The sequence below is a fragment of the Ceratotherium simum genome, chromosome 22 (assembly GCF_057802395.1).
Source record: "Ceratotherium simum simum isolate JZ-2026a chromosome 22, ASM5780239v1, whole genome shotgun sequence".
NCBI lineage: Eukaryota > Metazoa > Chordata > Mammalia > Perissodactyla > Rhinocerotidae > Ceratotherium > Ceratotherium simum.
Window position 1 is genome coordinate 6,387,601 of NC_141921.1, and position 13,259 is coordinate 6,400,859.

Here is a 13,259-nt window from a genome sequence, read left to right on the forward strand (position 1 = left end):
TGCTAACCTCTTCTTGCAAAGTAACTGTACCACTTTGCATTCCCAAGAGAACATATCAGAGTTCCAGTTGCTCCAACTCCTCACCATGTCAGAACTCATGTCAGAAAAGAGGCAAGGAAGCAAAGAAATTCCCTGAAACAGTTTCAGCAGACTTCTACTTGGGTCTCAAAAGCCAGAAGTGGTTCATATGCCCATGGAAAAGGGAGATTATGCTTCCTGTGGGTAATTTCTATAGATCTATCTTCCGGGTCACTATTTCTATTTCTCTATTCAATGGTGTTTAGTTCTTCATAGACTAATTGTATACTGATCTTTTTTCATTTTTATTTTATCTTTTATTTCTTTAATAAATTTTAAATATATTTATTTTATAGTGCTTCAATAATTCCATCTCCTGAAGTGTCTGGGAATCTAATTCTGTTAGTTGTTGATTCTGTTGACTCTTACTCATCGAGATTCATGTTTTATAATTTAAAATTGTGAGCTGGTCTTTAACGAGAATTTATTTGTAGGACTCCTGTGAGGAGTGGGTTGAAGACAGGTCACATTAGAGAGATTCGGCTAAACGCTAGTTACCCCAGGGGCATTACCAGGGATCACTTTGATAATTTCTCAGCTACAGATTTCCTGTACCAAGCAAGAAATGTCAATTAAAACCCTAAATTTGTGTGAGGACAGGCCTGTGATAGCAAATTTTTAGGAGATATTCTTCTCATTCAAAATCCAAGCCAAAACTGACAAGGTTTCCTGTTTCCCTTTCCCGTAAGCAGATTTTTTTAGATCTATCATTTCACTGAAGTATAGTCAGCCTTTGTTAGCCCATATTAGTTATATATTATACATACAGTTATAGTTTATAGTCTCCATTCAAACTCCCTACCTGATTTTGGCAAACGCCTAGTCTCTAATCCCTGGTTATTGACAATGGTAAATGTCAAAACTTTAGGGTCTGCTTACGGACCTGATTTCTAGCTTCTTTGAATTGGGTGGGGTAGCTGGAGATTTCCTTTACTTTGTATTTCCAAGAATGTTTGTTACATTTTATCCAGAATATTTAGTTTATGATATTATTTGCCATATTATTGGGCATAGCAGCCCCATTTAAAAAATATAATACATTAAAGATTAAATTCACATAAAAGGTATTGGGAACATGTGTAACATATTTAAATAATAATAAAATATAAAATATAATTATTTTAAAAACACCCTTGTATTCACCACATAGCTTAATGAATATACCAATATTTTTGGAGTCCTTTATGCGCCCCTCCCTGACGCTATTTCCCATCCCTTCACCCAGAGGTAATCATTATCCTAAATATTGTTTAGTTCTGCATGTTACTGAACTTTATATAAATAGAATTATATTAGAGTAGTCTGCTACTTGTTTTTGTTTTATAAATCAATAGTATGTTTCAGAGATCCTTCCTATGCCATTCATTCTTCAAATCACTCTATCTGGCTTCCATCCCCCACCAAGACCAGTAATGACTAATGACTCTGCCTCTGTAATATTCGACTACTGATTACATGACTCTAAATATTATCTATAACCCCAACAAATTCCAGATTATTATCTCCAGGTCAGATCTTCCTTTAAGCCATAGTCTTAGACAGCTACTTGCCTCCCTGACGTATCTACTTAACTGTGTCACAAATACCTCAAACTCACCATGTACAAAACTGAACTTTTCTAGTGTTTCCCCGCTCAGTAAATGGCATCACATCTATTCAGTTGCTTAATCTTGACTGAGACTTCCTTGTCGTTAAGCAACACTGCCCCCCACACACACCCCTATCCAATACATTAGCAAATCATACTGGTTCTAACTGTGTCTAATAGCTTCCATTTGCCACCTACCTCCCACCCAGATCCACTCCTTAACCTTCTCCACCCTGCTCTCTACTCCTGGAGATGACCTGTGTGGATCCTATGAATAGGTTCCCTTGTCCTCTGGTTGTCAGTTTGGTTCCGACAACATGCAACTCTCAAAAAAGACAGGAGGGAAGAGAATGAAGTTAGAATAGAACATGTATCAGTTTCCTAGAGTTGCTACAACAAATTACCACAAAATTGGTGGCTAAAAACAACAGAAATTTATTCTCTCACAGTTCTGAAGGACAGAAGTTCAAAAATTAAGGTGTGAGCAAGGCCATTCTCCCTCTGAAGGTTCTAGGGAAGAATTCTTTTTTTTTTTTCTTTTTTGTGTGAGGAAGATCTGCCCTGAGCTAACATCTGATGCCAATCCTCCTCTTTTTTTTTTTTTGCTGAGGAAGATCTGCCCTGAGCTAACATCTGATGCCAATCCTCCTTTTTTTTTTTTTCCCCCGCTGAGGAAGATTGGCCCTGAGCTAACATCCATGCCCATCTTCTTCTACTTTATATGGGATGCCGCCACAGCATGGCTCGACAAGCGGCGCATCAGTGCACGCCCGGGATCTGAACCCACGAACCCCGGGCCACCAAAGTGGAGCACACGCACTTAACCACTTGCGCCACTGGGCCGGCCCCTAAGGAAGAATTCTTTACCAGTTTCTGGTAGCTCCTGGCTTTCCTTAGCCTGTGGCAACATAACTAATCTCTGCCTCCATCTTCACATGGGCTTCTTCCCTGTGTCTCTATGTCTCAAATCTCCCTCCCTTTCTTTTATAAGGACACCACCAGTCACTGGCTTAAGGGTCCACCTAAAATTTAGGACCCTAAATCCAGATGATCTTCTCAAGATCATCAAGTTAATTAAATTTACAAAGACTCTATCTCCAAATAAGCTCAAATTCACAGGTTCCAGGGGTTAGGACTTGGACATATGTTTTTGGGGGACACAATTTAACCCACTACAGATTATTTCCCCAGCTCTCTTTAAGGTTGCCTTGGGCTGGCTGTGTCCCAGCAATCACTCCTTTAAAATCAACCCTCCAGGGGCCGGTTCCGTGGCTTAACGGTTAAGTGCACGCGCTCTGCTGCTGGCGACCCGGGTTCGGATCCCGGGCGCGCACCGACGCACCGCTTCTCCGGCCACGCTGAGGCTGCATCCCACATACAGCAACTAGAAGGATGTGCAGCTATGACATACAACTATCTACTGGGGCTTTGGGGGGACTAGATAAATAAATAAAGTTAAAAAAAAAATTTTTTTTTAAATAAAATAAAATCAGCCCTCTGTCCTTGCTATAAACTGAAAGTTTGTGTTCCTCCAAAATTCTTATGTTGAAATCTAACCCCCAATTTGATGGTATTTGGAGGTAGGAACCTTTGGGAAGTGATTAGGTCATGTGGTAGAGCCCTCATGAATGGAATTAGTGCCCTTAAAAAAGAGAGCCCAGAGAGCTCCCCTGCCCCTTCTGCAATGTGAGTAAATAGCAAAAAGATGTCTATGAATCAGGAAGTGGGCTCTCACCAGACACCAAATCTGCCAGCACGTTGATCTTGGACTTCCTGGCCTCCAGAACTGTGAGAAATAAATCTCTGTCACTTATAAGTCACCCAAGTCTATGCAGTATTTGTTACAGCAGCCCAAATAGACTAAGACACTCCTTCTGGGAGGTCCACTGAACCTAGGGGTGGTAATAGATGCTGTTACTAGACACGGAGTACTGCATTATTGTGGTTTTCCATTCCTTATCTTTGGAAGTAGTCCCTTAATTAAACTCCTACTGAATTATCCCTATTCTGATTGTGCCATCTGTTTCCTGCTGCCAGCATGATTGTTAAACGCCCCCAATAAATTTCTAGTTCATCCCCTTCTTTCTAGCTCCACAACCAATTTCCAATATAAGTCACTACCATCTTACCTAGAACACTGAAAAACTCCAAATTAGTTTCTCTAGTTTCTCTCCTAATCCTTTTCTAAGCCATCTCTACCCAGAGTCTAGACTTATCATTTCTAAAATATAAAGTGTACTATATAACTCTCCTAATTAACATGTTTTAAGGGGTACAAGGTAAAAAAGCAAAACAAACAAAAAGCTGTGTTTCTATATGCAACCAACAATTAATTGGAAAACTAAATTTTAAAATATTGACAATAGCCTTTTTTAAACATCAAATATAGGCCCTACTCAGGAAGATAACAAAAATCTAGCTACTCAAAGTAGCATCCATAAAGTTCAGCTTACAATAAAATATCAGACATGGTAAGAAGCAGAAGAAAAAAAAAATCAGTCAATAGAAACAGATCCAGAAATAACTGAAATGACATAATTAGCAAAGACTTTAAAACAGATATTATAATTCACAGACAGAAAGGAGAACATGAACATAATGACAAAATAAATATGGAGTCTCAACAGAAAAATGGAAGATCTGAAAAAGACCCAAATGGAACTTCTAGAGTTGAAAAATGTGTTATCTAAAATAAATAATACATTAGATGAGATTATCAACAGATCAGACACTACAAAATTAGAGATCAGTGAAGTTGAAGGCAGTGTAATCAAAACTAAACTGAAACAGAAAAAGGCTGGGAAAAAAAAATGGAGAGGCATAGAGCCCCAAGGGACAATCTTAAGCAGTCCAACATAAATGTGTAATTAAAACTCCAGAAGAGAGGAGTTATTGGAGAAGAAAAAATATTTTAAGAAACAATGGTCAACAAGGACAATGTCCTATACTTGCAATCTATGAAACTGCTTTGTAATTTAATATTTAGTGAATTACAGTTAATTCACTGGGTACAAAGAATAATAAAACAAATTTGATGGCTTTCTTAAAAAAAAAAGTCAAAAAATGTCCAAATTAGATACAAAATATAAACCCACTGATTCCAGAGCAAAATGTACCCAAAGCGAAATAAATAAAAGACACCACAACACAGCAAATTGGCTAAAAACCAATGATAAAGAGAAAAATCTTAAGATGGGGTGAGGGGGCAGTGAATACAACAACTGACTTTTCATCAGAAGCAATGCTAGCCAGAAGACAACGAAATAACAAAGTGTAGTAGGGGGGGCCGGCCCCGTGGCTCAGCAGTTAAGTGCGCGTGCTCCGCTGCTGGCGGCTCGAGTTCGGATCCCAGGCGTGCACTGACGCACCGCTTCTCCGGCCATGCTGAGGCCGCGTCCCACATACAGCAACTAGAAGGATGTGCAGCTGTGACATACAACTATCTACTGGGACTTTGGGGGAAAAAAATAAATAAAATTATTAAAAAAAAAAAAAAAGTGTAGTGGGGGGAAAAACTAAGTGGAATGAAAACATTTTTAAAAAATAAAGGTGAAATAAAGATATTCTCAGACAACCAAAAGTAGAGAGAACTTGTCACCAGCAGATCTACACATAAGAAAGGTTAAATGTTCTTTAAGCTGAAGAAAAATAATACAGGATGGGTATCTGGGATCTAGAGAAAAAGGAAGAGTACTGGAAACAGGAACATGTGGATAAATATAAAAATTTTTTTTTTTAATAAGAAATATATGTAAGAGGGCCGGCCCTGTGGCTTGGTGGTTAAGTGCGCGCGCTGCGATGCTGGTGGCCCGGGTTCGGATCCCGGGTGCGCATCGAGGCACCGCTTCTCCGTTCATCCTGAGGCCGAGTCCCACATACAGCAACTAGAAGGATGTGCAGCTACGACACACAGCTATCCACTGGGGCTTTGGGGGGAAAAATAAAATAAATAAAATCTTTAAAAAAAAAAAAAAAAAAAAAAAAAAAAAAAAAGAAATATATGTAAGAAAACTAATTTCTTTAGGAAATAACTGATCAAAGCAAAAATAAAAACAATATATTGTGCAATTTATCACATGGAGAAGTACAATGTATTACCTCAACAGCACAAAGGACAGGACTAGAGGAGGGAAATGAAAGAATACTGTTCTAAGGTGAAGTGATATATTTAAAAGCAGACTGGTAAATCAAATGTGTATTTTAAAACCTAGAGCTGTGGCTCTCAAACTTTTTGGTCTTAGGACTCCTTTATACTCTTAAAAATTGGGTTATACCTACCAATATTTACTGCATTGTAAGTTAAAACTGAAAAATCTTTAAAATATGTATTAATTCATTTAGAAATAACAAAATTTAACAAATCACATGCTGACATAAGGAACTTTTTTTTTTTTTTTCGGTGAGGAAGATTGGCCCTGAGCTAATATCTGTGCCCATCTTCCTCTCTTTTGTATGTGGGACGCCGCCACAGCATGGCTTGATGAGCTATGTGTATGTCTGCACCTGGGATTTGAACCTGTGAACCCTGGGCCACCAAAGCGAAGCGCATGAACTTAACCACTATGCCACCGAGCTGGCCCTAAGCCTTCTCTATGTAGTATCTGTATAGGTATATGAGAGTTCTAGAAACTGTATGAAGTTCCTAGAAATCGGATATGTCCTGGTATATCAGTTAACCACTGTATTTTCAAAAAGAATTTTTAAAAAGTTTAGTGACAACAACAGCACTGTTTTACATTTTGGAAATTTCATTAACGTATGGCTTAATGGAAGAGAATGGGGTGTTAGGGACCCCAGAGGTCCTGAGTCCACACTTTAAAAACGGCTATCTTTGAGTGACCATGAAAGAGAGAGGGAAAGAAAAGGACAGAAACAACTAGTAAGTCAATAGAAGAGAAAAAATGAAACTTTAAAAATAATTCAAAAGAAGTCAGGAAAGGAATGAAACACAACAACAAACAACAAACAAGACAAATAGAACACAAATAGCAACACACTAAACTTAAATCCAACAATTTTGATAACTACATTTACTCTAATTTAAAAGGTACCGATTGTCAGACTGGATAAAAAAGCAAGACTGCTGTTTACAAGAGATGTGCTTTACACATAAACACAACACAGGGTTGCTTAACACTACTCAGAAGGAAACTGGAGAGACTATATTAATGTCAGAAAAAGAAGGCTACAGGACAACAATATTACCAGAAATCAAGATGAACATTTCACAATGATAAAAGGGTCAATTCATCAAGAAGACATAATTCCTAAATGGGTATGCACTTACTAACAGCTTCAAAATTCATGAAGCAAAAACTGAATGAGTAAAAAGAAAAATCCACAATTACAGTTGGAAATTAACACTCATCTTCAATAACTGATAAAAACAAGTAGACGGAAAATGAGTAAGAATATAGAAGATTAACAATATCAACCAAGTTGACCTGACAGTCACAGAATACTATGCCCAATTATACAATACATATTCCTTTTAAGTGCACATGAATATGCACCAAGATAGATCATAGCTAAGCCATAAAACAAGTCTCAATAAATATAAATGGATTGAAATCAGAGTATGTTCTCTGACAACAATACAATTACATAAGAAGTCAATTAAACAAAAAGATTCACAGAATATCCACAACTCTTTGGGAATTATGCAGTACACTTCTAAATATCCCAAAGAAGAAATCATAACGGAAATTAGAGAATATTTTGAATAACACATCAAAATTTATGGGCGTTAACCAAAGCACTGTTAGAGGAAATGTATAGCTCTAAATATTTATATTAGAAACAAGACGGGACCAGCCAGGTGGCTCAGCAGTTAAGTTCACGTGCTCCAATTTGGTGGCCTGGGGTTTGCAGGTTCAGATCCCGGGTGCAGACATACACACAGGTAGTCACGCCACATGTGACGGCGTCCCACATATAAAATAGAGGGAGATGGGCCCAGATGTTAGCCCAGGGCCAATCTTCCTCGGCAAAAAGAGGAGGATTGGCAACGGATATTAGCTCAGGGCCAATATGCGTCACACACAAACAGAATGATAATAATTTTTGTCAATAAATTTGATGAGGGCCAGCCCCGTGGCTTAGCAGTTAAGTGCGCGCACTCCGCTGCTGGCGGCCCGAGTTCGGAATCCTGGGCATGCACCAACGCACCGCTTCTCCAGCCATGCTGAGGCCGCGTCCCACATACAGCAACTAGAAGGCTGTGCAACTATGACATACAACTATCTACTGGGGCTTTGGGGGAAAAAATAAATAAATAAAAATTTAAATACATAAATAAATAAATTTGATGAACAATTTCATTGATAAATTTGATAATTCAGATGAACTAGGATGGCACATTCCTTGGATGACAAACTACAAAAACCGACAATCTGTTAGTAAGTGCATACACATTTAGGTATGTTATGTCTTCTTGATGAATTGACCCTTTTATAAATATAAAATAAAATATATGAATTGGGCCGGCCCCGTGGCTTAGCGGTTAAGTGCGTGCTCTCCGCTGCCGGCGGCCCGGGTTCGGATCCCGGGTGCGCACCGAGGCACCACTCTTCCAGCCATGCTGAGGCCGCATCCCACATACAGCAACTAGAAGGATGTGCAGCTATGACAGACAACTATGTACTGGGGCTTTGGGGGAAAAATAAATAAATAAAATCTAAAAAAAAAAAAAAAAATATATGAATAGCTCTATATAATTAAATTCCCTGCCCAAGAAACAGATATAATTAAAAACCTTCCCCCAAACAAATTGAAGACTCAATGGCTTCACTGGAGAGTTTTATTAAACATCTAATAAAGAAATAATACCAATCCTCCACAAACTAAAAAAATTGAATAGGGAACACTTCCCTATTCATTCTTTGAGGCCAGTATTATCCCAATACTAGAACTTGATTAAATATTTCTACAGAGTAATTTCACTCATAAACATGGACATAAAAATACTTAAAATATTAGCAAATAGAATCCTGCAATATATAAAAATAATACCTCATGACCAGGTGGGGTTTATTGCTAAAATGTACAGTTAAATTTACAATCAATAAAATCCACCACATTAACAGAATAAACAAAAACATACGATCTTAATAAATGTTGAAAAAGCATTTGACAAAATTCAACACACATTTCATGATTTTAAAAAAAAAGCTCTCAGCAAACTAGGAATAGAATAAAACTTCCTTAATTTGATAAACAGCATCTACGGAAAAATCTATAGCCAGTATCACATTTAAAAGTGAAAGATCTAAAATACAAACATGTCTACTCTCACCGCATCTCTTTAACAACCTACAAAAGGTCCTGAAAAATGCAATTTAAAAAAAGGAAACAGGGTCGGCCCCTGGCACAGTGGTTAAGTTCACGCGCTCCACTTGGGAGGCCCGGGGTTCGCAGGGTTCACAGGTCCCGCAGGTCCCGATCCTGGGCAGACACCTACGCACCACACATCAAGCCATGCTGTGGCAGCATCCCACATACAAAATGGAGGAAGATGGGCACACATGTTAGCTCAGCGCTAATCTTCCTCAGCAAAAAGAGGAAGATTGGCAATACATGTTAGCTCAGGGCCGATCTTCCTCACCAAAAATAAATAAATAAACAAACAACAAATAAATAAAAAGCATAGAGTGAAACGGAATGAGTAAAGCTGTCTTTATTTGCACATGACACGATTATGAAGATCTTAAGAAATCTTCAAAAAAAAAAACCTACTAGAGGAAATAAGTGACTTGAACAAGGTTGTAAGAGCCAAGATCAATATACCAGAAAAAAAGTGTATGTGAAGTTTTTAAAAATATTCACAGTAGTATCAAAAACAGGGATGAATTCAACAATGTAAAAGACCTTTACACCAAAAACTACAAAACACTGCTAAATAAAATTAAAGACGGCATAAACAAATGGAAAAATATATATTATAGAGGAAAATGTATTCACGCCTTGAGTAATTTAAAAACTAATTGAAAATAAAATCGTACAAAGAAAACGAGCATACATATAGTACACGATGGAACCGGACAGAAAAAATGGATTGGTCTGATCGCTTTTCTAAAGAAAATCTTGTGTTTCAATTGCAATCAACAGAAACAAAAAATGTGCTTGACACACTGTGCTAGTACATAGTTAAAACCCAGCTTTTGAAAGTACGGCTTTTAAAAGTACGTCCAAAAGAGTACAAGGAGTACAGGCTAGATCTTTGCAGGGCACAAAAGCCTTCCAACAAGGCGTTAGTGTGTAAAGCACAACCTCAATCAGAGTATTTCCTTCCCTCCTCACTAATTTTGGGTTGAGCATTCACTGGATTTTGAGTTCCAAGAGGGTGGTCCTTTGGGGCGCTGTAGAATGTGGACTGGTATCAGAACACCTGAGGTCAAGTTCAAGTTTATGAGCAAATTAACTAACTTGCAGTTTTCAACTTCACTACATGCCACTAAAATGGAGACTATCAATGCCTACAAAAGACCAGAGATGACCAGATTACTTTAGAAATGTGATGCTTAACGCACAGTAGGCGCCGAACACACACCACTTTACTCTGCATTTTTCTGAGTTTAGTTTAATTGGCATGGGGGGAGGGGGCGAACACGTGGAACTGAAGGAATTTCAGTCTTCAGTGTTCCAGTTCCCACAACCGGGCTGAGGAGGGTCTTTCTGTTCCGGTCCCCCGGCCCAATGCCTCGGGTAGCAGTGGCCGATGAGCCACGGCCTCTGGGGAGCACCACGTCCACGACGCACGTGGGGGAACGGTCGAGGTTTGGGGCATTTGGGTTCATTATGACAATAATAAGCGCCAGCGTCTACTACCGTCCAGGCTAGCGTCACGTCCAAACTTACACTACCCTGCAAAACAGCTGCTGCCTTTAGCAAGCATAGGTGCAAGCCGGAGACCAGAGGCGGGGACTGGCCCCAGGGCACGCGCGGGGCGCGCCCCGCGTCCACCCGGCTGCGCAAGGTCGGCGCGCTCCGCCCTGAGGCTGGGACGCCCCGGGCAGAAACCTCTCCTTCAGCATGCACTTCCCCGGCGACGAAGGGAGCCTGGCAGGGCCTCAGCCTCTTCAGACTTTACCCCCGCATCGACCAAACGAACCAACAAGAGCCTCGCACAGTCTCCGACGACTGGCTGCGCTCGCCAGGGACGGGGCGTCCCGCCGGGGTTCGCGTCCCCGACGCCGCCCCGGTGCTCACCTGCACCACGCAGCTGCCCAGGGCATCCTTCTGAGCGTCGGGAAGGGCGATGGTCCGGGGCGACAGCCCCGGGTGCAAGAAGTGAACCATGGCGACCCCCGCCGGCTGGGCGTCGAGGAGAAAGCCGGCGTCGAGCGGGAGCCCGGATCCCGCGAGAGGTGGAGTCGTCGGGCGCGCAGAGGCAGCAGAGCAGAGCCGGCTCCGTGGGCCGCGCACGCAGCGCTCGCACCGCCCGGTCCCGGCCGCAAAGCTTTTGAAACGCCCGGCGTGGCGACGCGCACGCGCCCGCGCCCGCCGCAGCCTCACCTTCCGCCCGCGGAGGCCGGCCCGCCGCAGACCCCGCCCTCAAAACGGGCCCTCCCCACCCCCACCCACGCCCACACCTACTGCGCCCCATCGAGGCCGAGCTGTCCGACGCCCCAGAGACCGACCTTAGCCTGTCCAGCGACTCACCCAACTCCTCCTCACCCTTCTGAGACCAACCTCTCTCAAGTCCACACGTCAGGGATGGATACCACGTTGCTGTCGCCCTTCGGGGGCATGCCCAAGGACCAGCTCTCTAGAGTTGGGAAATAGAATATATATTTTTAATACTTTAAAATATATTTTTTAAAGATCTTTCTCCTAAAAATCCGGCAACAGCACCTCTCATATCAGTGCTCTCTGTTTCAACTCCTACTGACATGGAATGAATCAAATATCAAAACCACTTCTGACCTCATAAGTACACAAAATGAACTACTCAGCTTTCTTGTGACCTGAAAAGTACCAAGAAGACCCTTGTAACTTGCTCCAAAAAAGAAGCCCTGAGAGAGCAGTAACTTAGTACACTTTAGCTAATTTAAGAGAAAAATATGGGCCGGCCCCGTGGCTTAGCGGTTAAGTGCGCGCGCTCCGCTGCTGGCGGCCTGGGTTCGGATCCCGGGCGCTCACCGACGCACCGCTTCTCCGGCCATGCTGAGGCCGCGTCCCACATACAGCAACTAGAATGTACAACAATCTACTGGGGCTTTGGAGGGGAAAAAATAAATAAATAAAATCTTTAAAAAAAAAATAAGAGAAAAATATGTCTTGGGAAAGGATAGTTAAGAATAGGAGCCTTGGGGGCTGGCCCCATGGCTTAGTGGTTAAGTGCGCGCGCTCTGCTGCTGGCGGCCGGGGTTCGGATCCCCGGGGATGGCACCGACGCACCGCTTCTCCAGCCATGCTGAGGCCGTGTCCGACGTACAGCAACTAGAAGGATGTGCATCTATGACATACAACTATCTACTGGGGCTTTGGGGGAAAAAAATAAATAAATAAATAAAAATTAAAAAAAAAAAGAATAGGAGCCTTGGATTTGAATCCTGGCTTGAAATGCTGGCTCAGCCATCCACTAACTTGTGAACCTTGGGGAAGATTCTTAATTTCTCTGAAGCTCTACTTCCTCTCAGTAAAATGAGATGAGAATGCGTTATCTCACAGAGTTAATGTAAGGATTAAATAAGATAAGTTATGTAAAACACATCACAATGCTTGGTGCTTGGCACAGAGCAGGTACTTGATAAGTGGATTCAAGTGTTAAAATTATTTTTCAAGTACAAATAACTTTGCAAAATGCTTCCCTTTCACCTTTATTCTTTTCTTTAATCCTCATACCAAAAAAAAAAACAAATCCTGAGCAGCACCTATCATCTCCATTTTACTCAAAGGGAAATAGAACACCTAAGAGGTTGAATAGACAAGTTAAATTTTACCCACCTGATGAGTGGAAAACCTGGGAGTCAAAATCAAATTTTCTGACTCCAAGTCCAATCAATATCCTTTTTTTTAAGCGGACTACTTCCTATCTTCTCTATCCTCAAACTTCCAACACCTCTTCCTCCAACCATACTCTCAGCTTCCTCTTTCACTGAGAAAAGAAAAGCAATCAAAAAAGAACATCCCAAGCTCCCACCATCACGTCTATCCAACCATCTGTATAGGCTCTCTCCCTTTGTTCTCTCCTATTACTATGAACTATTTATACTCTTATCGAAGGCCAACCCCTGGATTTGTACGCTAGATCTCACCCCCTCTTGCTTATTCAAAGACATCATCCAGCAAAGTTCCTTCTTTCTCTTGCATTATCATTTTTCTCCTTTTTCTTGGATCATTGTCACCAGCATATAAATAAGCTGATACTTTTCACACGATTAAAGACAAAAAGTACTTCTTTTGACCTAATTTCTCTCATCAGGTATTGCCCCCATATCTCTTCTATCCTTTACAGTAAAACTTCTCCAACGTGTGTTCTATCCCTGCTGTCTCTAATTTTTCTCCTACCATTTTATTTCACCTCTACCACTCCACTAAACCATTCTTGTCAACTTCCAAGTTGCTAAACTCAATGGTCACTTCTCATTCC

The 13,259-nt window shown here is 41.1% G+C and overlaps 1 protein-coding gene across 11 annotated transcripts in view; it reads right to left on the minus strand.

Moving 5' to 3' along the window:
- ZYG11A (zyg-11 family member A, cell cycle regulator) overlaps nucleotides 1–11,101 on the minus strand; it is a 95,101-nt gene extending 84,000 nt beyond the window's left edge. For all 11 annotated transcript variants that reach the window (XR_015555742.1, XR_015555740.1, XR_015555743.1 and 8 more), the window contains exon 1: nucleotides 10,874–11,101. Coding sequence is in view for 5 of the 11 variants with exons in the window: in XM_087445917.1 (XP_087302043.1) it covers nucleotides 10,874–10,963 (90 nt within the window). In the remaining 6 variants the exon portion in view is untranslated. The remainder of the gene's footprint in view (nucleotides 1–10,873) is intronic.
- Nucleotides 11,102–13,259: the final 2,158 nt, after the last annotated feature.